This window comes from Zonotrichia leucophrys, chromosome 9, assembly GCF_028769735.1.
Source record: "Zonotrichia leucophrys gambelii isolate GWCS_2022_RI chromosome 9, RI_Zleu_2.0, whole genome shotgun sequence".
In the NCBI taxonomy this organism is placed as follows: domain Eukaryota; kingdom Metazoa; phylum Chordata; class Aves; order Passeriformes; family Passerellidae; genus Zonotrichia; species Zonotrichia leucophrys.
In genome coordinates this window covers 4,837,783-4,858,333 of record NC_088179.1, presented here as the reverse complement: position 1 = coordinate 4,858,333, position 20,551 = coordinate 4,837,783, and the positions used below count along the sequence as shown (strand labels likewise).

Genomic DNA, 20,551 nt, shown 5'->3' with positions numbered 1-20,551 from the left:
CAGCTTGGCTGAGCTGGAAAGGAGGATGTTAATTCCAACCAAATCTTCTCACTTTGGCTGGACTGGGAACGAGGACATTTATTCCAAGCAAACCTTTCCATTTTGGCTGAGCTGGGAAGGAGATTTGTCCCAGCCAAACATTCCCAGCTTGGCTGGGCTGGGAAGGAGGACATTTGTTCCAACCAAACCTTTTCACTTTTGCTGAGCTGGAAAGGAGGATGCTTATTCCCACCAAATCTTCCCACCTTGGCTGGGCATGAGGATGTTTATTCCAACCAAACCTTCCCACCTTGGCTGGGCTGGGAAAAGAGAGATTTGTCCCAACCAAACCTTTCCATCTTGGCTGGGAAAGAGGATATTTATTCCAACCAAGCCTTTCCATTTTGGCTGAGCTGGAAAAAGAGAGATTTGTCCCAACCAAACCTTCCCACCTGGGCTGTGCTGGGAAAAGAGAGATTTGTCCCAACCAAGCATTCCCAACTCGGTTGGGCTGGGAGGGGAGATGTTTATTTCAACCAAACTTTTCCAGTTTGGCTGAGCTAGGACAAAGGAGATTTGTCCCAGCCAAGCCTTCCCAACTTGGCTGGGCTGGGACAAGAGAGATTTGTCCCAACCAAACCTTCTCACCTTGGCTGGGCTGAGAAGGAGGATGTTAATTCCAACCAGATCTTCTCACTTTGGCTGAGCTGGGAAGGAGGAGATTTGTCCCAGCCAAACCTTCCCAGCTTGGCTGGACTGGGAAGGGTGGCCAGAGTGCCTGTGGCTGCCCTGCTGAGCAGATCTTGGCTGGGCAGAAATAAAATTTTATAGATAAGAATTAATAAACAACCTCAAGACCAAAAAGTGAAGAGTCCAGACCCATTCTTGAGTTGTGCGGGCTGAAGCAGAGACACCCTGCACATCTCAGGGCAGAGAATATTAACAGGCATATTAACAGACCCGAGAGTTCTGCCCCCTCCTTTTGCAAGGGGTGGCTCCAAATTGGGGTGCAGATCCCCCCCATGGCCCCAGGGAGGGGGCACAGACCCACGCATCCACCTGGATGTGCTCCAGACTCAGGTGGGCAGATGGGATCAGCGAGGAGGTGCTGCTGGTGGCACTGTGACACTTCCCTGGTGTCTCTGTGTCCCCCCACATCCCCACCGAGCTCCGGGACAGGAGGTGGAGCCTCCCCAGGTGGGCAGGAAATCACACCCAGCCCTTTGAATTTCTCAGGAAAAAGAGAAAATTCCTCAAAGGCGGCGAAACAACAGTGAGGGGCTTTGCTATGGAAATGCAGGGCTGTCCCCTGGGGCTGGTGGCTCCTGGCTTCACCTTTGTCCCTGCTGGCATCTCCTCAGCGTCCCCTGGACCAGGTCCCACTGGGGCTGGCAGGTCAGGAACAAACCCCTCGCAGGAAACAGGGGAATAAAGGAAAGCAGAAAAGAACAATTTAACATCCAGGAATGGAAATGACTCAGGGGCATTAAAATGCAGGGGAGATGAGAAACAGGAGGGTCCTGGCCCTGTTTTCAGCCACATTTTTCCCTTTTAAAATTCCTAAGAAGGGGCTTTGGCATCACCTCCCTGAGTGTTTGATTGATGTAGAACTGTGGCAGGAGGTCCTGGGGGTGGGGATGTGCCCTGGGTTATCCATATGGGAACTTTAGATCAGCTACAGAAGAGGAGAGGACCCAGGAGAAAGTGGTGGGGGGAAACAGGAGCACTCCAACTTTCTGTGATCCTTACCTGGGATAGATCCAGCATCCCCCTGAAAAAAGGGGAATCTCAGGGGTCTGATCCTGGGAGAGACACCTGAGGTGTGGAGGAGCTGGCTGTGCCCAGAGTGATGGGAACAGTGGTGGATTAATGTCTTGGGGATGGCTGCTCTTTCAGATGGGATCAGTCCTGGTCGCCTCATTGCTCCAGCTGTGTCCCCACCAAGGCTAACAAGGTTTTCCTGTGATGGAGAAGGATCTTTCCATTCCTTCCCTTTCCCCTGGGTGGACAGGGATCTTTCCATTCCTTCCCTTTCCCCATGGTGGACAGGGATCTTTCCATTGCTTCCCTTTCCTCTGGGTGGAGAGGGATCTTTCCACTCCTTCCTCCACCGAGGAAGAGCCATATCAGCCACAAAGCACAAAGCAGAATGAGGGGATTTGGCACAACCAGGAGCATCCCAATCCCACCCATGCCTTTTCCAGTTATGTTGAGGAGTGTTCCCTGTTGGGGTTTTGGGGAGGGAATTCACCCTGCTGCACAGCAGCACCCCAGGTCACACATTCCCAGGGGGAATCAGACCTGGACACCCCAAAATGATGCAGATTTCAGAGAGAGGACAGGGAGGATGAGTTGGCTTCAGGCCTGGCAGTTTGTGGGGGTCTCTCCATGAGGACAGGGTCTCTCTGGATGGGATGGTGGGAGCAGGGAAGGGCTGGGGTGCTGCCTTGGCTCCCTCCCCGTGGGGATGAAATTCCCTTTGGGGGCAGCCTGGGGAATCCTAGCATGGGGAAACATCACTTGTGCAATTCCTTGAACTCCAACTCCTGGCTGCACTCTGAATCCAGAGTTTGGGACACAAGAAGCAGGTACCTGGAGGGAGCTTTAGCAGGAAGATTGCCGTGGAGAGGTTTGAGGGGTTCAGCATGGTCACAGGACACTGTCACTGGGGCTCAGTGGTCATGGGATGCCGTCATCAGTGTCACCATCTCCCCGGGAGATGTGCTGAGGCTGCAAACCTCCCTTCCATGCCAGGCACCTTCCTCTGCCCACAATGCCCCAGTTTTCCAGGCTCAGCACGGCCGAGGGCTGAGGCACTTTGGGAGCCTGAAGACAGCCGAGGTGATCTCATCCCACGAGTATTTTCTTGGCTCCCTCTCCCGGCTCCACCGCCTCGGCGATAAGGCTGGGCTGAGGTCAGTGGGAGGGTCTGGCATTGCGGAGCCGTGTGTCACCCCGCCCAGCCTGGGACACCGCGGCACCTGCGCTGCCTCCAGCCACATCCCCGAGGTCCTGCCCCATCCTCCGGGATGCTCCACCTGGGAACAGGGTCCCTGCAGGCACCCAAAGGTGCCCCCACCACTGCCCCCAGGGCCGGCTGCTGTTTCACCTTCTCCTGGGAAAACCAAAAGGTTAAGGCTTTTCTTACCTCCAGTATTAGAAAGAAGGAGAGGAAACTCTTCAGATCACTTTTCAAAGAGTGTTATCAGCCCAGGAGGGGTTTCCTGCTGCCAGAAATAGAGCAGTGTTAGGATAGGAAGGGAAGCAGGGTGACACAGACATGGATAAGGCCAAGGGGACAAGCCAGGAGAGGAACGCTGGGTGCTGGGGGAGCTGGGGTACTCCCTTGGAGCTCAGGTGGGAGCCCCATCCATCCAGGAAAGAGCAGAGCAGAGCCACTGCTGGGTCCTTTTGGAGATGCTGCTGCTGGGCTTGGTGTATTTGAGTGGTGCATCATCCATCCATTCATCCATCCATCCATCCATCCATCCATCCATCCATCCATCCATCCATCATCTATCTGTCCCTCGTCCATCCATCCATTCATCTCTCCATCCATCCATCCATCCATCCATCCATCCATCCATCATCCATCCATCCATCCCTCCATCCCTCCATCATCCATCCATCCATCCATCACCCATCCATCCATCCATCTGTTTATCCATAGAATCACAGACTGGTTTAGGTCAAAAAGGACCTTAAAGCTCATCTTGTTCCACTCTCTGCCTGGGGCAGGGATACCTTCCACTAGACCACGTTTCTCCAAGTCCTGTCCATCCATCCATCCATCCATCCATCCATCCATCCATCCATCCATCCATCCATCCCAAGGTGCTGGGCCTAGCTCAGTGTTTCCAGACTCTGCTCATGCTTGGGGACAAAGGGACAGGTGCTGTGCTCTCGTCTCCTCCCCACACCAAACTAGACCCTCACTGGGGCTTCAGGGTGCCAATTCCCACATTTCAACCTTCATCCGTGAGGATTTGACTTGTCACTGGCAAAACTGTTTCTTGAGGTTCCAGGTGCTCCTCTTCTTCCAAGTGCTGACCATTTCTCTGCATTTTCTTTCCATGCTCCCCTGCCTTTGAGTCTGGTGCCTGCTACACATTGGAGATTTATTTTCCCCCCATTTTTTGGGAGATAACCCAGAGGTAGTGAGCTGTGCCTGCAGCCCTGTGCCTGCTATTACACCCTGGGTGCCTTGGGGGTGATACCAGCATGAGATGGAGCAGAAAAACAAGGAGATGAGGCTGGAGACCCCCATGTCCCCCTCCCAGATCAGCCTCCCGGCTCTGTGCCAGTCAGAAGATGCTTTTTGAGCTCCCTCAAAAGAATGGGAGCTTAATGTCCCGGAGCTAATAAGCAATTTTCCCCTGCACCTGCCTCTCCCTGCCGCCTCCCCTCCGGCCATCTGCCGTCTCTCTCGGGGCCTCTGGACTCTGCACCGGCAGCCTGGGGCTGGGATGGGGCTGGTGTTCCACTGCTTTGGGGCTGGGGGTGCTCAGTGTCCCCCCAGAGATGAGCCAGCGGGCTTTGAAGGGGGAGTTCAGCCCCTGAATCCCTGTGTGCCCCCAGGGAAGGGGGTGGCAGAGCCCAAAAGGGGAAACCGAGGCTGGGAGAGCAGCAGGGGACACGCAAAGGTGCCGAGGCAGACACGAGCTGGCCGGAATTGCTGCATCCACAGGGAGCTGGCATCCCCAAACAGAGGGGGTGTGAGGGTGGAGGACACAGGGAGGGAGGAATGCAAGGAGAGGGATGTGAAGAGGGGATGCAAGGAGGGGGGATGCGAGATGGGGGATGCAAGAAGTGAGATGTGAAATACAAAGAGGGGGACATAAGGAGGGGGATGTGAGGAGGGGGATGTGAGGACGAAGACACGAGGAGGAATGTGAGGTGGGGAATGAGAGGACAGGGGTGTGAGGTGGGGGATGTGAAGGGGGGATGTGAGAAGGAGGATGCAAGGAGAGAGACACAAGGAAGGGGGATGAGAGGAGGGGGGATGCGAGGACAGAATGCGAGGCAGGGGGGATGCGAAGAGGGGGGATGCGGGAAGGGGGGGCCCGAGGGGGCAGAGCAGATGGGGCCGGCAGGCTCGGGGTTGCCCCGGCCCCGCAGACAAAGGCTGGGGCAGATTTACGGCCCGGGACAGCTGGCGGGCAGAGCCGCCCCCCCGGCCGCAGCTGCCGCTCCCGCTCCCGGCCGCGCTGCTGCGCCGGCGGCGGCCCCGGGGCGGAGCGGGGCGGGACCGGCCCCGCATTCCGGGCATAGCAGAGCCCGGCCCGGCCCTCGCGGCCCCGGGACGCTCAGAGCCGCCGCAGCACCGCTCCGCTCCGCCATGCCACGGTGAGTTCTGCCATCGGGACCCCCGACGGGCACCGGGGAACCCCGGCACCGGGAATCCCCCAGCACCGGGACTCCCCTGACCGGCACCGGGATCCCCCGAGCGGTATCGAGACCCCCCAGCACCGGGAATTCCCCGGTACTGGCACCCCCTCCCCCCCTGCACAGGGAACCCCTCTAGCACTGGGACTCCCCCGACCGGGATCGGGACCCCCGAGCGGCACAGGGACCCCCCCGGCACGGGGATGCCCCTGGGGAAAGGACGCTCCCCAGCACCGGGAATTCCCCAGCAGGGATCGGGACCTCCCTCGGCACCGGGACCCACCCGGCCCAGCAATCCCGGGAACGAGACCCCCTTGGATCGAGATCCTCCCGGCCGGGGCTGGGACTCTGACCGGGATCGGACCCCCCTGGCCCAAGGAAGGGTCCAGCCGGGACTGGGATCCCCCCACGGGAAAAGGACGGCCCCCAGCTCCCAGAACAGGGACTCTTCTCCTTGGGACCGGGACTCGCCTCTTCCCCTCCGGCACTTGGACCGTCCCGGGGAAAAGACCCTCTCCCATGCCGGATCCACCCCCAGGGACTGGGAACCCTCCTGGAACCCTCCCAAACGGGACCGGAACATTCCTCCATCCCCCGCGGAAAAATCCCAGGACCCTCACCGGGACTGGGATACCTCTGCAAGTACAGGGGACCTCCGTGTCCGGGGATGGGGGGTCCTATCTCCCAGTGCCCGGTCCCGTGGGGCCGCTTTATCCCCCGCTTTATCCCGGGCCATGAGGGACCGGCTCCGGAGCCAGCCCCAGGTGCGGTGCCGGTGCTGGGCTGCTCCGCTCTCCCAGTGCCGCCACGGACACGTCCGGGCTGGATTCCTGGCAAACAACCCCGTGTCCATCAGGATCCGGACCGTCCTGCCCCGGCTGCCTCCCAACAATCCCGTTTCTTCCTGCCGCAGGTGTCTCGGCGTGCCCAGTCGCTGTTGAGGTCCCCCGGGACTCCCCTCGTCGGGTGGAATCGTGGCTCTGCCGCCGGTACGGACGGACATGAGGACGGCGGAGGACTCGAACGGCACGGTGCTGCACCGGCTGATCCAGGAGCAGCTGCGCTATGGGAATCTCACGGAGAACCGCACTCTGCTGGCCATCCAGCAGCAAGCCCTGCGCGGCGGCGGCGGCGGCGCCGGCAGCCCCCGCTCCTCCCTGGAGAGCCTGAGCCCCGAGGAGAGCCAGATGGTGCAGCAATCCACGCGGCAGGAGCCGCAGGGCCAGGAGCATCACTCCGACCACGTCTACCTGGAGAACAGCGTCTACCGGCTGTGCCCGCCCAAGGGCGAGGAGCTGCCCACCTACGAGGAGGCCAAGGCGCATTCCCAGCTGCTGGCATCGCAGCGCGGAGCGGGGATGCGGGCCGAGAGCGGCGCCCGGCGCCCCGACGAGGGGCTCAAGGAGCTGAAGCACGGCCACGTGCGGTCGCTGAGCGAGCGGCTCATGCGGATGTCGCTGGAGAGGAACGGGGCCAAGGCGCAGAGCCCCATCAGCGCGTCGCACAGCTTCCCGCAGCTCTCCCGGCAGCTCGTCCCCCTGCGCGGGCAGCAGCCCGAGGGCACGGAGCCGCGGGGACCGCCCCCGGAGTATCCCTATGTCATCCCTGCCCAGGATGCTTACCTGGCTGAGCCCCGAGCCTGCTCCCGGGAAGGTCCTGCATTTCAGCATCCTGACATCAGGTAAAGCTGTGGCCCCTGGTCTCTGCTTTTGGATGCCTCTCAGGGATGTTCAGGATGGATGCTTGGAAGGGCAGTGGGGGTGCAGAACAGCTGCTTTTGTCCTCACTGGCCCACGCCTGCTGGGAGCCCCCCACTCTGCTCCTGTCCCCAGCTCCCCCAGCTGGGCTTTTCCAACCAGTGGAGAAAATCCCATTCCCACAGCAGACCCTGCCTCCTCCCCATGCACCCAAAGGAGCTGGGGGTAACTTAGGGAATAATCCAGGAGCTGGAAGCAGCCCAGTAAACAGCTAAATGTGGAATAGGTATGGGGCAGGGTGGAAAACAAATATGCTCCCTGCTCCACGGAAAAGCCATGCCATGGTCCTGAGCTGGGAATGTCCATGATACTTGGAATTGCTGCTGAGCAGAGCCTGGGCTGGTGCCAGGTGGTCTGTGGTCCCTTTGGCAGCTCAGTGCCTCTGGCAAAGCCCCAGGGTGACCGTGAGATGGACATCTGGGGGTCCAGGCATTGCCTGGAATTTGAGGAGGACTGGAAACAACCTCTTCCAGTGTGGAAAATGATGGGAAGAAGGGAACTGTTGGCTCAATGTGAGGACACACTGCTCCCAGCCCTACTGATCTATCCAGGCAGAGAGCGATAGCATCTCCAGCAGGAAAACCTTCTCCTTGCAGTGAACAAAGAGGGGAAGGGGAGCTGTGGGGAAGATGTATTTATTCTTCCTTGCTCCTATATCATCCCGCAGGAATGCAGCCCTTGGCGGGCAGCCTGCGGGGGAGCGCAGCGGGGCCGGGCCCTGCTCAGGGATTCCAGCAGGGATGGTGAGCTGGGATGCTGGAGCAGTGGCACAAGGGGCAGCCAGGCTGGCCTGGCTTCTCTGAATATAAAAAGGACACATCCACAGTTTGGCAGTGAGGGCCTATGTCAGGAGTCCTTGCTTTGCACAGAAAATGAGGAAAATGCTGGCTTCCAAGGTGCATCCTATGCCAGGCTGCCTGCAGCATTCCCAGCAAAAGAGGGACCTGGAGGGTTGGGAGCCCATCCAGACCCACTGGCCAGGTGCTGGAGGGGTCAAGCCAAGGCATCCCTGCAAGATGGGAGGTGTGGTTAGAGAGTGAGCCCTTTCTAGCTCTAAAAAGCAGGATAGGCACTTCCACCTCCTTTGAGGTGACACCAGCACGTGCCTGATGGGATGCTGGCGCTGCAGCCAGCTCTCCCACCCTGCCCACCCTGACGCCCCCTCCTGGCTCTCCGCAGGGTGCTGCCCACCTCGGTGCCAGCCGCGTTCCTGCCGCTGTGCCCGGGCGCGCTGGCTCCGGCGGGCGTGGAGGCGCTGGTCAGCGCGCAGGCCGTGTCGGCCGGCAGCCGCCTGGCCCGGGCCGACGCCGTCCTGCGGGACAACGAGAGGCTGCAGCGGGACAACGAGAGGCTGCGGCGGGAGCTGGAGAGCTGCGCCGAAAAGGCGAGCCGCATCCAGAAGGTAAAGGAATGGTGGCAGCTTCTTCCCGTGTGCCTCCTGCCCGCGGCGATGCTCGAGCAGCTGCTGCTGTGAAAATTCACCCCCTTTAGTGATTTAATCCTTTCTCCTCCTCCCTCTGGCGGCTCGTTCCCCTTGGAGCAGCTGCAGCACGGCAGCCGGGGTTGGGGAGAAGGAGCCCATTCTCCAGTGACCCTCTCCCTCCGCCTGTCCCCCCATCCCGGCCGCCACAGAAAGCCCTTTGTGTGCCCGTCTACAAGGGGCGGCTGTTCCCCGTGGCTGGGCTGTGGCAGAGCCAAAATTCTGTGGAGAAACTCTTCCATAAGAGAAAATATGAAAAAAAAAATCAGTTTTTCCCTCAAAACAGTGCACTTGGGGTGCTCTGAGCTCCTCTGGCAGCTCAGGTTGGGCTGAGCACCCTCTCTGGGCTTTGGCTGGCATGTGCCTTTCCTCATTCCGTGAATATCTAACCTTGGCTTGTCCCTTCCTCCGCCCCAGCTGGAGAGCGAGATCCAGCGCATCTCGGAGGATTACGAAAACCTCGTCAAGGCGTCTTCCAAGCGGGAAGCCTTGGAGAAAGCCATGAGGAACAAGAGGGATTGTGAGATGCGACGGCTGCAGGATTTCAACCGAGACCTGAAAGGTGAGGCACCCTCTGTGTCCCCCTCCCTGTGGGTGTTTTGTGTCCCCCAGCTGTTTCCATGGGAAACCAGGCTTTTTCCCCTTCTTCCAGCCAAAACCTTGTATTTAAATCTTAATTGAGTTTTTTTTTTGTTTTGGATCAGAGAGGTTGGAATCAGCGAACAGGCAGCTGGCTAGCAAGAACCAGGAAAACCAGGAGAGCAACCAGGGCAGCGTGGCCAAACTCCTGGCACAGAGTAAGTCCCGGGGGATGGACACCCATCCCTGCCCGGCTCCCCGGGCATCTGCGAGCAGGGCTCGGCTGCAGGAGGAGGAGGCGGGTGTCGGGCGGCAGCTCTCGCCCTTCCCCAGGGAGGATGGAGCAGTTCTTGGCGCTGGACTCGAGCCATTAATCCCGGCGGCCGGCCGGCGGCGTGACCCGCATTCCCCACATTCCTGCCGCGGCTCCGGCTCTTCCAGCACCGAGCCCGCACTCCCGCCCCACGCCAGCCCCGGCCGTTCTCTCCCTCCTCCCTCCTGCACTTCGTAGCCATGACATCCTGGGCTTTTTTTGGGGCAAATGTGCTTAAATTTTAGCAGAGAGATGTGATACTCGTGTTAGTAGGAAGAATTCCATGCCCGTCCCTAAGGTGGCTGGTTTCACACCAGGCAGGTCTCACCCTTCCTGAGATAAAATTTAGGCAAGAATGTGGAGGCTTCTGGCTATCTGCCCAAGCGGCTGGAATGCCCCTGACCCCCATTTGATAGAAGATCTGGAGGAAGGGCTGGCATTGCCAGATGTGGGGAAGCAAAGAGTCCCCACTGTGCTTCACAGCCGTAGGGAAGAGGAATATCTGATATTTGTGGGGTTGCCTTTCAGGCTACGAGCACCAGCAGGAGAAGGAGAAGCTGGAGCGGGAGGTGTCCCTGCTGCGCAGCGCCAACGAGGACCAGCGGCGGCGGGCAGAGCTGCTGGAGCAGGCGCTGGGCAGCGCCCAGGCGCGGGCGGCCAAGGCAGAGGCCGAGCTGCGGAAGAAGCGAGCCTACGTGGAGAAGGTGGAGCGGCTGCAGGCAGCCCTGGGGCAGCTCCAGGCCGCCTGCGAGAAGCGGGAGCAGCTGGAGCTGCGGCTCCGCACCCGCCTGGAGCAGGAGCTGAAGATGCTGCGGGCTCAGCAGGTGGGTGCTGGCAAGGCTGTGACGGTGCTCAAAGGGGTCTTAGGATGAGGGAAGAGATGAGGATCTGACTCCATGTTTGATTTGTTATTTTATGATATATATTATATTAAAACTATATAAAAAGAATAGAAGAAAGGATTTTATCAGAAGGCTAGCTAAGAATAGCAAAAGAAAGAATGATAACAAAAGTTTGTGCCTCAGACTCTCTGTCCGAGTTAGGTCACTGTGATTGGCCGTTAATTAGAAACAGCTAACACAGGCCAATCAAAGATCCACCTGTTGCATTCCACAGCAGCAGATAACCGTTGTTTACATTTTGTTCTCAAGAGGAAAAATGTTAAAAAAAAGATTTTCCATAAAAGATGTCTGTGACACGCGGTGGCTCCAGCCAGGCACGGCAGGTGCTGCCTGCCCCCAGCACCTCCTCATCCTCACTGGGGCTCTGTTTTGGCCGTTGCAGAGGCAGGCGGGCATGGCCAGCGGGGGGACGCCGGAGCTGAGTGCCCACACGCTGTCGGAGCAGCTGAGGGAGAGGGAGGAGAAGATCCTGGCGCTGGAGGCCGACATGACCAAGTGGGAGCAGAAGTACCTGGAGGAGTGCACCATGCGCCAGTTCGCCATGGACGCTGCGGCCACGGCGGCCGCGCAGCGCGACACCACCCTCATCAGCCACTCACCACGGCACTCCCCCAACAGCAGCTTCAACGAGGACCTGCTCCTGGCCAGCCACAAGCACCAGGAGATGGAGAACAGGTTAGTCCCACCTTGCCAGAGGTGTTTGGACCCCATCAAATTTTTGGTTGGACAGTGTCTGGGTCCTCCTCTTCCCATCCAGCTCCTCTTTCAGCTTCTGCCTTTCCTTCTCTCCAGGTTAAAAGCCCTTCATGCCCAAATCCTGGAGAAGGATGCTGTCATCAAGGTCCTGCAGCAGCGCTCACGGAGGGACCCCAGCAAAGCCCTTCAGGGCTCCCTGCGGCCGGCCAAATCCGTGCCCTCCATCTTCGCTGCCTCCGCCGCCCCGAGCTGGCCAGGGGCCGGCCAGAGTGACCGGTCATCCGAGAGCAGCTCCCATGGCAGCACAGGTAAATAGGGACACCTGCCCACTCCCTGCCTTCATTTGGCGCTGGGGACCTGCTTGCAATTTTCTCCTGTGGTTTTGGAGTTGGAGAGCCTGGGGAGGGGTGATTACTCCAGGATCAGCCAGCAATCACAGAATGGTTTGGGTTGGAAGGGACCTTTAAGCTCATCTTGTTCTATCCTCTTCTGTGGGCAGGGACAACTTCCACTGTCTAATCTGGCCTTAAAAACTCGAATCCCTTGCCTTGAATCCCTAACAGAGTCTCCTCCAGCAGGCAAAGCCACCGTTGAAGGGACAGCAGTGTCCACTGCCCTTCCCCTGCCATCCCACTCCAAGCACGGCAGCAAGGACGGCAGCACGCAGACAGACGGAGCGGCCGGGAGCAGCGAGCAGGGCGAGGGCACCGCAGTGCTGGGTGAGTCCCCCTGGATGGCACGGGGCAGGGAGTTTGGATGGCCCAGCATGTGGGGTTAGCATCCCTGGGATGGGCTTTGCACAAAATCAGCAATTTTTAAAGGCATTTTTGAGGCCCCAGTTGAGTTGGGTGGGTTCGAATCCCTGCGAAACCCTGTAAATCCTTTCTTTCTTTGCAGAGAGTTCGGCCGCTGCTAGAGCCCTGGACCTGTCTGACATGGTGGAGATCCTGATTTAAGGCCACCCAGGGCTGCATGGTGGCCTCTCCACCCCTCCTGCCAGCATGCTGGGATGGAGAAGTGTCTGGGAAGGAGGGGCCGAGCCGGGAGCTCAACGCTGTCCTCTTGGTCTCGACAGTGACTCCAGGATGTGGCAGGGTCCCTCCTGCCAGCATGTTGGGATGGAGAAGCGTCTGGGAAGGAGGGGCCGAGCTGGGAGCTCAGCAGTGTCCCCTCGGTCTCAGCAGTGACTCCAGGATGTGGCAGGGTCACTGTCCCCTCAGTGCCCACACAGGTCCCTGGCTGCGCAGGGCGCGCTGGAGCCCAGGGACCCTGCGGTGGCTCCATCCCAACTTCATCTCCATCCCAGCTCCCACTTCTGGTCTTGGCCATCTGCACCCAGCCAGGTGCTTGGCTTCCAGCTGCAGGATCCCTCTCTGATGGCCCGAACTGTACCCACAAGCTGAACTCTCTGCACGAGGGCAGAGCTGGGAGGGATCCTCTGCGCGTCCCATCCACCACCCGGATCCACGTGGCCAAGCCAAGCACTGGGAGCACCAAACTCCCATCACCTGCGTCCTGCCAGTCATGGGCTTTGTGATGGGGTGACGGTGAAGCAAAAATGACAATGGAGGGGATGAAGGGTGGAGGAAAAGTGGAGGTGAAAGGCTCTGAGGATGGAGGCAGTGGGATGTGCCACTCTTCTCCTGGCTCTGTCCCCTGGCTACTGGCAGCTGGCTTCTGCTTGTAGCCAGTGCCAACATCCCGCTCCTTGGAGCTTCCCATCCTTGCCCTTCATGTAAATATATATATTTTTCTTTATTTCTTTCCCCTTTCAACATGTGCATTTGCTGGCCAACTGCATTTTTTATTTTTCTCTCCCCAGACACGTAAAAAATGCGTTCGGTTCTCGTGCATTGTTTACAAAATGGAAAAGAAACAAAAAATTATGAAAGAGGAAAAAAGACCCCAAACCCCATGACTTAATATATTTTATATTAATATTGGTATTTCTTTTTAAGTATTTTTTTCGTGCTGTGAACTTTTTTTCCTGCCAAAGACGACAAGTTCTCGTTTGTGCGTTTTAAGTTATCTTTAAGTATTTAAACATAAACCTGGCTGTTTCGTTATGCCACCCTATACCGAGATTGCTGTAGCATTCCACTTGGTATAACAATATTTTAATAAAAAAACCCAAATATTGATCTGTGGATTCTCTTTTTTTTCCATGCAATGCAGAGAGATGGACGTGCCACCAGGGGAAGAGGGTCTGGGAGTGCTGACCCCCTGGTTCACATGTCCTTCCCAGCTCCTCAGGGCAGAGATTTGGGGTGCAACTGCATGGAAGAGGGGAAAAATGCTCAGGAGGATTTCTGCATTCCCCAAGATCCCTTTGGGATCTCATTGCCCTCATCTTCATGGGGGGAAAAGGATGGAGTTGCCTAAAAGTGTTGATGTGGTTTCCTTCCTGCCTTGGCATCCCTGTATCCCTGTATCCTTGGTTTCTGCATCCTCATGACCCTGCATCCCTGTGTCCTCCATCCTTGCACCCTGCTGTCCTTGATCCCTGCATCCCATAACTGCATCCTGATGGGCTCCTCCTCTTCCTCACAAAACCCCTTCCTGCCCTCCTCAGCCCTTGCCACATGGAAAACTGTTTAAAAGACTCCCTGATGTCTTCCAGCGTGGATGGACCTGGTCTCCAAGCTCTCCTTGGCTTTGTCACCAATTTCCAAGCCCTTCCCACTCTGCCTGGCTCCTTGATCTTCTGGAAGACCAGAAGTTTTCCAGATGCTGGACTTTTATTTTCTGATAAATGTGGTGTTAATGCTTCCCAGGGAACATCCCTGGGGACTCTGCCATCTCCAGCCAGGCCAAGGCTTTCCCTTTGTGCCACCCCTTGGCATTAACTGGGAGCTCATCTTTGTTATCCTGCTGTCCCTGGGGACCAGGAGCTCCTGTGCTGTGCAAAGTTGTTTAGCTTGGATTATGTGGAACAGCAGCATCAGAAATCAGTTTTGCTGCCAGCTCTTACATGGAACCATGGAATCATTTAGGTTGGAAAAGCACTTCAAGATCATCAAGCCCAACTGTTAACCCAGCACTGCCAAAGCCACCACTAAACCATGCCCCCAAGCACCACATCCACATGTTTTTCAACACTTCCAAGGATGGTGATTCCACCCCTTCCCTGGGCAGGATGCCTTAGGACTCCATTGAGGATCACTGGTCTTGGGGGGACAGTGATGCTGAATCCCAGCTGAGCCCCATTCCATTCAGGAATCTGGAAGAAGTATGGCTAAAAATTGAAAATTTGGGTCTTTCTATGGCTGTGGGACAGGTCTCTATCCCTGAGGAGCAGGTTAGGGAGGCTTGGAGCAATGTGAAGCTTGGAGCAGGGATCCTCCTATGCACCAATGGCTTCTCCTGGGTGTTGTGAGCAGGGAAATCAGCTCTGCCTATGCAGAAGGCTGAAAAGGACCCTGAAACGGGGCCAGGGATGGGAAGAACGGGGTGGGAAGCTCACAGGGAACTGCTGAGGTCGGGAATATATCTGGGGGATCCTGGTGGCCTCCAGCCAGGGCTGTACCTGCCCTGCCTCCCCCAGCTCCCGCCGCTCCAGAGCCGGGAAGGCCGGCAGCATTCCTGGCATACCACAGCTCTCACACCCCGTGCTTTATTTACCCAAATCCGGATGCAGAGTGGCCTGGCTGCAGGTCTGGCTGTTTGCAGGGAGCTTTCTGAGACCAGGGATTCAGGGAATGGGCTCCTGTTGAGAGCTTTGCCCGTTGATCCTCACCCCCCAGGGTTCTTAGCCTCTAGCAGTCAGAAAAAAGCACAAAGCCCACCTGTGGGTACAGGAATTGGGTTGTAGGGAGAGAATTCCTAAATCCAGAAGGTAGACAGGAGGTCCCAGCTCCTCCAGCCACACTTTTCGAGGAGCTGTGTGCTTTGGTAGGGATGCTGTTCAGCCAGAGCAACATCCCAAAGGAGCTGCACACCTTGGCCATGGAAGCTGCTGTGGGGGTGGGTTATCACCTGCTCTGTCCCACAGGCATTTCCGTCTGCCCTTCCCACTCTGTCTCCCTGGATTTCACCATCAGCATTACCTGGGCCCACTGTCCTTTATCCCATGTTTGTCCTTTATCCCATGTTTGTCCTTTATCCCGTGTCTGTCCTTTATCCCATGTCCCTGTCACCATGGCACAGCTGAAACACCAGGTGGGAGCCAAACCTCCTGCTGCCATCTCTGTGATCTCTGTGTCCTTGATCCTTGTGTCCCTGCAGCCCTGTGTCCTTCTGTTTCTGTGTCCTTCATTCTCCATCCCTGTATCCCTGCATCCTGTCTAGGACACAGAGATCCCATGCCTTGGCAGGGGGTGCTGGAGGTGCCTGCAGAGCTGCTGGCTGGGTCCATGACACTCCTCCTGTCATCCTCATCCACATCCCTGGAGAGACAGGGAAGGGCCAGCAGGCTGTGCTCCAAGTGTCACTTTAGTGGCTTTGGGTGGGCAGCAGCTCTTGTGGCTGACAGGGAGATGGCTCTGCTGCTCCAGGGCTGTCTGGGGAGTTCTGGTCCCTCTGTGGTCACAGTGGGCTGGGACAAGGCCAAGCATTTCCTTGGGGCTCCCTGGCTGTCCACCAAGCCCCATTCCCAGGCAGGAGCACCTCATTGCCTTGGTGCCACACCACTGCAGCCTCTCTGCAGCTGTGGTTCCTGCTTTTCCTCATTTCTCTTTGGAGAACATTGGAACTTGGTCCTTGGAGCATCCTTGAATTTTGCATGTCCTTTGTGGGCCCTGGTTTTTCCTCCTCACCTCCTCATGCATTCCCACTCCTTTTCCATGTGCTGAATGCTAGAGCTGAATGGGGAAAGACAGGCCCATCACACTCTATGGAAAACTTTAAAAATCAAAATAATCCTCACCAGAATTTGAGAGAAAGGGAATTTCACCCCCCATTCCAAATAATCCTGATCCTGGTGGGGGAAGCCTGCCAAGGCTGTGGGCTAGCCCTGCAGCCTCTTCCCAGCAAACCAGTCAGGCAAACCAGGCGCTTTCTCTCGCCTCAAGTCCCGGCTTGCTCGTCGGACCGGCAGGAATGAAGCTCTCCCCGCTGGTCCTGCTGAACCCTTCCCTTCCCCCTCCCTCCCTCTCTCATCCCCCCTCCCCTTTCCCCGAGGTCCCCCAGTCTTCCAGGCTCCTCTCTGTGTCCAGAGCTTGTTGGGGGGTGCCCCCCAGGCTTTCTTCTGCCAGAGGGTCAACGCTCCCTTCCCGAATTCCTTTCATCGGGATTTGCATTCCATTGCAGAATGAGCCACCCCGAGGTGTCACCTCCCTTCAGAGCACCAGCATGTCTTGATTTCTGCATTCTCCTGGCCCTGCACCCCTCTCTATTCAATCTCTGTACCCTGTGTCCTCAGTCCTGGCACCCCTGTCCCCCTGGCTTCCCACGACCCTGCCAGGGGGTGGCTGGAGATGCCTGCTGTGCATTGGAGGTGCCTCTGTGGCAGGGATGGGATAGGATGGGATGGGATGGGATGGGATGGGATGGGATGGGATGGGATGGATGGGATGGGATGGGATGGGATGGGATGGGATGGGATGGGGGTCATTATTTAGGGGTTGGCCATGGCACCCTCTGGGACTCTCCATTCACTTGGAGCATATTCCAGCTTGGGAGCTCCCTCCCATCATCCCCAGCCCCAGGGCCACCTGAAACCCTTCCTCCAGGACCCTTGGGAGGTGGGGACTGTCCAGGTGTCACAGTGGGGCTGCCCAGCTCCTGCTCTCACAGAAGCAGGATTTGCTTTGCTGGGCTCAGCAGCAGCGGTCGGAGCCGCGGTGAATTCCTCATTCCTGTTCCCTGCGCTGTGCTGCCTGCCTGCCATCTTTGCATGCAAACAGTAAACAGGCTGTTATTATCCTGGATGCTTTGAATAACTGCGGCTATTTTTTCTCTTCCCAGTATTCTAAAAAGGCAAAAAATTCCCTGCGGTTTCTGAGTCAATTTTTTTTTTTTTCTTCCCTCGCTCTCTTTTCTTTCCTTCCCACCACCTCTGTGACCTTGAAAAACCAGGCGGATGAGCTCCCCGGCTGTCTGTGCTCGCACCCGCTCCCCGAGTCGCTCCCGCTGCTCCCCGTGGCCGGCAACCACGGGATTCGGGGCTGAGCCTGGAGGTGGCGCAGCGCTGGGCAGGCGTCTTGCTCATCTCCTTCCCTGCAGGAGGAGCTAGGGATGCTCAGGGAGGTGTTGGGGATGCCAGAGGAGTTTGGGGGTGCTTGAAGAGCTGGGAATGCTGGAGGTGCTGCAGGTGCTGGGGATGCTTGAGGAGCTGGGGATGCTGGAGGTGCTGGGGATGCCTGAGGAGGATGAGGATGCTGGAGGTGCTCAGGATGTTGGAGGCTCTTGGGATGCTGGAGGTGCTGAGGATGCCCAAGGATGCTGGGGATGCTTGAGGAGGATGGTAATGCTGAAAGCACTGGGGATTCTGGAGGTGCTGGGGATGCTTGAGGAGCTGGGAATGCTGAAGGCACTGGGGATGCTGGAGGTGCTGGGGATGCTGGAGGTGCTGGGGATGCTTGAGGAGCTGGGAATGCTGGAGGCACTGGGGATGCCACAGGAGGATGGGAATGCTGAAAGCACTGGGGATGCTGGAGGTGCTGGGGATGCTGGAGGTGTTGGGAATTCTTGAGGAGCTGGGAATGCTGAAGGCACTGAGGATTCTGGAGGTGCTGGAGATGCTTGAGGAGGGGGATGCTGGAGATACTGGGGATGTTGGAGATGCTCAGGATGTTGGAGGCTCCTGGGACGCTGGAGGTGCTGGGGATGCCAGAGGAGGATGAGGATGCTGAAGGCACTGGGGGTTCTGGAGGTACTGGGGATATTGGAGGTGCTGGGGATGCTGGAGGTGGCCAGGGATGCTGGAGGCACAGGTGAGGGGTGGCTCAGGTGGGTGCAGCTCACACGGACATCTGGGACAGTGGCATGGGATGCTGCCTCCTCAATTGGCATCCCCAGGAGCTGGAAGGTTTGTCCAGGGATGGTGTGGGAAGGTGGGAGCTGAGAGGGCCATGGGAACAGCCTGACCATCCAGGCCTTGCAGGCAGCAGGCCTTCCCTCCACAGGTGCCCTGACAGGTCTGAGACTCCTTCCTTCCCATTCCTGCATTCTCATCCTCCCTTGGAAAACTTTCCCTGGACCAGGGCCAAGGAGAAGGGAAGGGAAGGGAAGGGAAGGGAAGGGAAGGGAAGGGAAGGGAAGGGAAGGGAAGGGAAGGGAAGGGAAGAGGCAAAAGGCAAGGCAAGGCAAGGCAAGGCAAGGCAAGGCAAGGCAAGGCAAGGCAAGGCAAGGCAAGGCAAGGCAAGGCAAGGCAAGGCAAGGCAAGGCAAGGCAAGGCAAGGCAAGGCAAGGCAAGGCAAGGCAAGGCAAGGCAAGGCAAGGAAAGGAAAGGAAAGGAAAGGAAAGGAAAGGAAAGGAAAGGAAAGGAAAGGAAAGGAAAGGAAAGGAAAGGAAAGGAAAGGAAAGGAAAGGAAAGGAAAGGAAAGGAAAGGAAAGGAAAGGAAAGGAAAGGAAAGGAAAGGAAAGGAAAGGAAAATCCTGTTAGATCTAATGTTTTGTTATTTTTTTTGGTTGCTTGGCTGAGTTTGGCAGCAGCAGGAAAATGTGAGAGGTTTGTGGCAGGTCCTGGCATACAGGGCTGGGTGCAGCATGGAGTGAAGGGCAAGTCCCTGGGATGATGTGGGATGATGGGCCATGTCCCACTACAGGGTGCTGCAATAATATCTGGAGGGAACCAGGGATTAATTAACTGGATGGAGCAAAACTGTGGTCATTAGAAGCTCATTTGGAAGCAAAGGGGCTTGGAAAGGGCACTTCCTCAGCTGGAGGGGAAACGACATCCAGCTGCAGGAGATGGAGATGGTTGCAGCCATCACCCCAGGCAGGGAAAGCCTTTAAAACCCACCCAGCTTCATTCCCCAGGTCTCTCTCTCCCAGTACAGAGTCACTGCACACTAATGCTGCTCAGCCCATTTAGAGTGAAACTTCAGTTTCAAGTGTTTTCTCATACAGAAGTGCCTTGGGGTGTTTTGGTTATTTTTTTTTTCTTTTCTTTTTCTTTTTTTTTTTTTTTTTTTTTTTTAATTAAAAAACTTGTCTTCTTCCTTCCAGGAAAAATTGGATGTTTGGTTTCTCTGCCCACTGCAGGGGAAACATTTCATTGTGATTTTCCTTTCCTCTCCTCCCCCCTTTGGAGCTGAAACTCTTCTGAATAAACAAGCATTTAAGAATGTGTGTTGGTTAAAGAAAGAGAAGGGGCCCATATCCCACTTTCCCAGAAAATCACAGAAACATTGAATTTTCGGGAAAACATTTGGCTTCAGGCCAAAGGAAAGTTTTAACTCCTGACACTTGAAACTGTATATGTACAAATTTTCCTTGAAACATGGTGAGGGGGAGAATCACTTTCCTTGAATTTCCTAATTTTTCATTCGAGAAAGCTGGAGAATAATAATAAAAAAAATCTCCAAGTTTCAGGGAGAAAAACACAAACAGAGAAAGGCAGAATGTGAATTTTGGCCTTGATGGAAAATGACACAGCCTGGAAAATATTCCCACCCGCATTTTTACAGCCTTAAAGTGCGATCCTGGATTTTTTTCTTTTTTTTTTTTTCTTGCATAGGGTCCAACATGAAGTAACACTACCCAGCCTAGAGCTCCCATGGCATGTCCCAGGAATTTGTAAGCAATGCTGTATTTGCAGAGTAAACAGGGGTCGGGACAGAGGGTAGGTCAGGGCCACGTGTGTGCAGAGCCTCTGGAGAGCAGCTCCTGCCACTTTTGGGAAGGGAGGGCAAGCCCCCACCACCCTGACTGGCCATCCTGGAACTCCAGGCATGTCTTGGATCCACCAAAAGTTTAGGAGCGTGTTTCCAAGGCAACCAAAACATTATTTTTTCCAGCTGCCTCAAAAAAAAAAAAAAAAAAAAAAAAAGTGGAATTAGAGAGGGAAAAAAAAATGGAACCATCAGAGGAAATTCTAAGAAAATGAAATCAGATGGAAAATTTGCTGGCTGGTCCCTCTCCCTGGCCCTCCCTGAGGAATGCTGGATGCATACAAGCAAGGAAGATGCTCGTGGGGCTGCCCTCACCAGCCAAGGCTATTCCTGAGCTGCTGCTGCTGCCCCATGCCCAGACCAGGACGGCTCCATCCCGGAATAGAGCCCCCATGGAGGAGACATGACCCATGGCAGCTATTTTGGGTTGTGTCCCTGCAGAGTTAAATGTGTCACCAGCACACGCCTGGCTCCGTCCCTATGACCCAAACAGCTCACCCTGCCCAAAACCCCCAATATTTTGGTCCTTGCTCCTTTCTCTTCCCTCCTTTTTTCTCCCCATCTCCCTGAGCTTTGTGTCTGTTTAATCAGCCTTGCTTTCCTTCCCCATGCTCAGCTGGCTCCAAGGCTGAGCAGTGCCTGGAGCCATCATGGCTTGGGAATGCCCATGGATCAGTGGGGAGGAA

At 56.5% G+C, this 20,551-nt stretch overlaps 1 protein-coding gene across 3 annotated transcripts; it reads left to right on the top strand.

Moving 5' to 3' along the window:
• The first annotated feature begins 5,221 nt into the window (after positions 1–5,221).
• On the top strand, positions 5,222–13,215 carry AMOTL2 (angiomotin like 2). 3 transcript variants are annotated; one of them, XM_064721414.1, is made up of 10 exons: positions 5,222–5,325; positions 6,278–7,045; positions 8,301–8,523; positions 9,019–9,163; positions 9,306–9,398; positions 10,022–10,317; positions 10,778–11,070; positions 11,188–11,399; positions 11,670–11,810; positions 11,989–13,215. In XM_064721414.1, the coding sequence occupies exons 2-10, from the start codon at positions 6,366–6,368 to the stop codon at positions 12,045–12,047; spliced, it is 2,142 nt and encodes a 713-aa protein (XP_064577484.1). In that variant the 5' UTR covers positions 5,222–5,325; positions 6,278–6,365; the 3' UTR covers positions 12,048–13,215. The 3 variants fall into 3 exon arrangements, with proteins under 3 accessions (XP_064577484.1, XP_064577483.1, XP_064577482.1); XM_064721413.1 differs by having other exon boundaries at positions 11,667–11,810; XM_064721412.1 differs by having other exon boundaries at positions 11,655–11,810.
• The last annotated feature ends 7,336 nt before the right edge of the window (positions 13,216–20,551 follow it).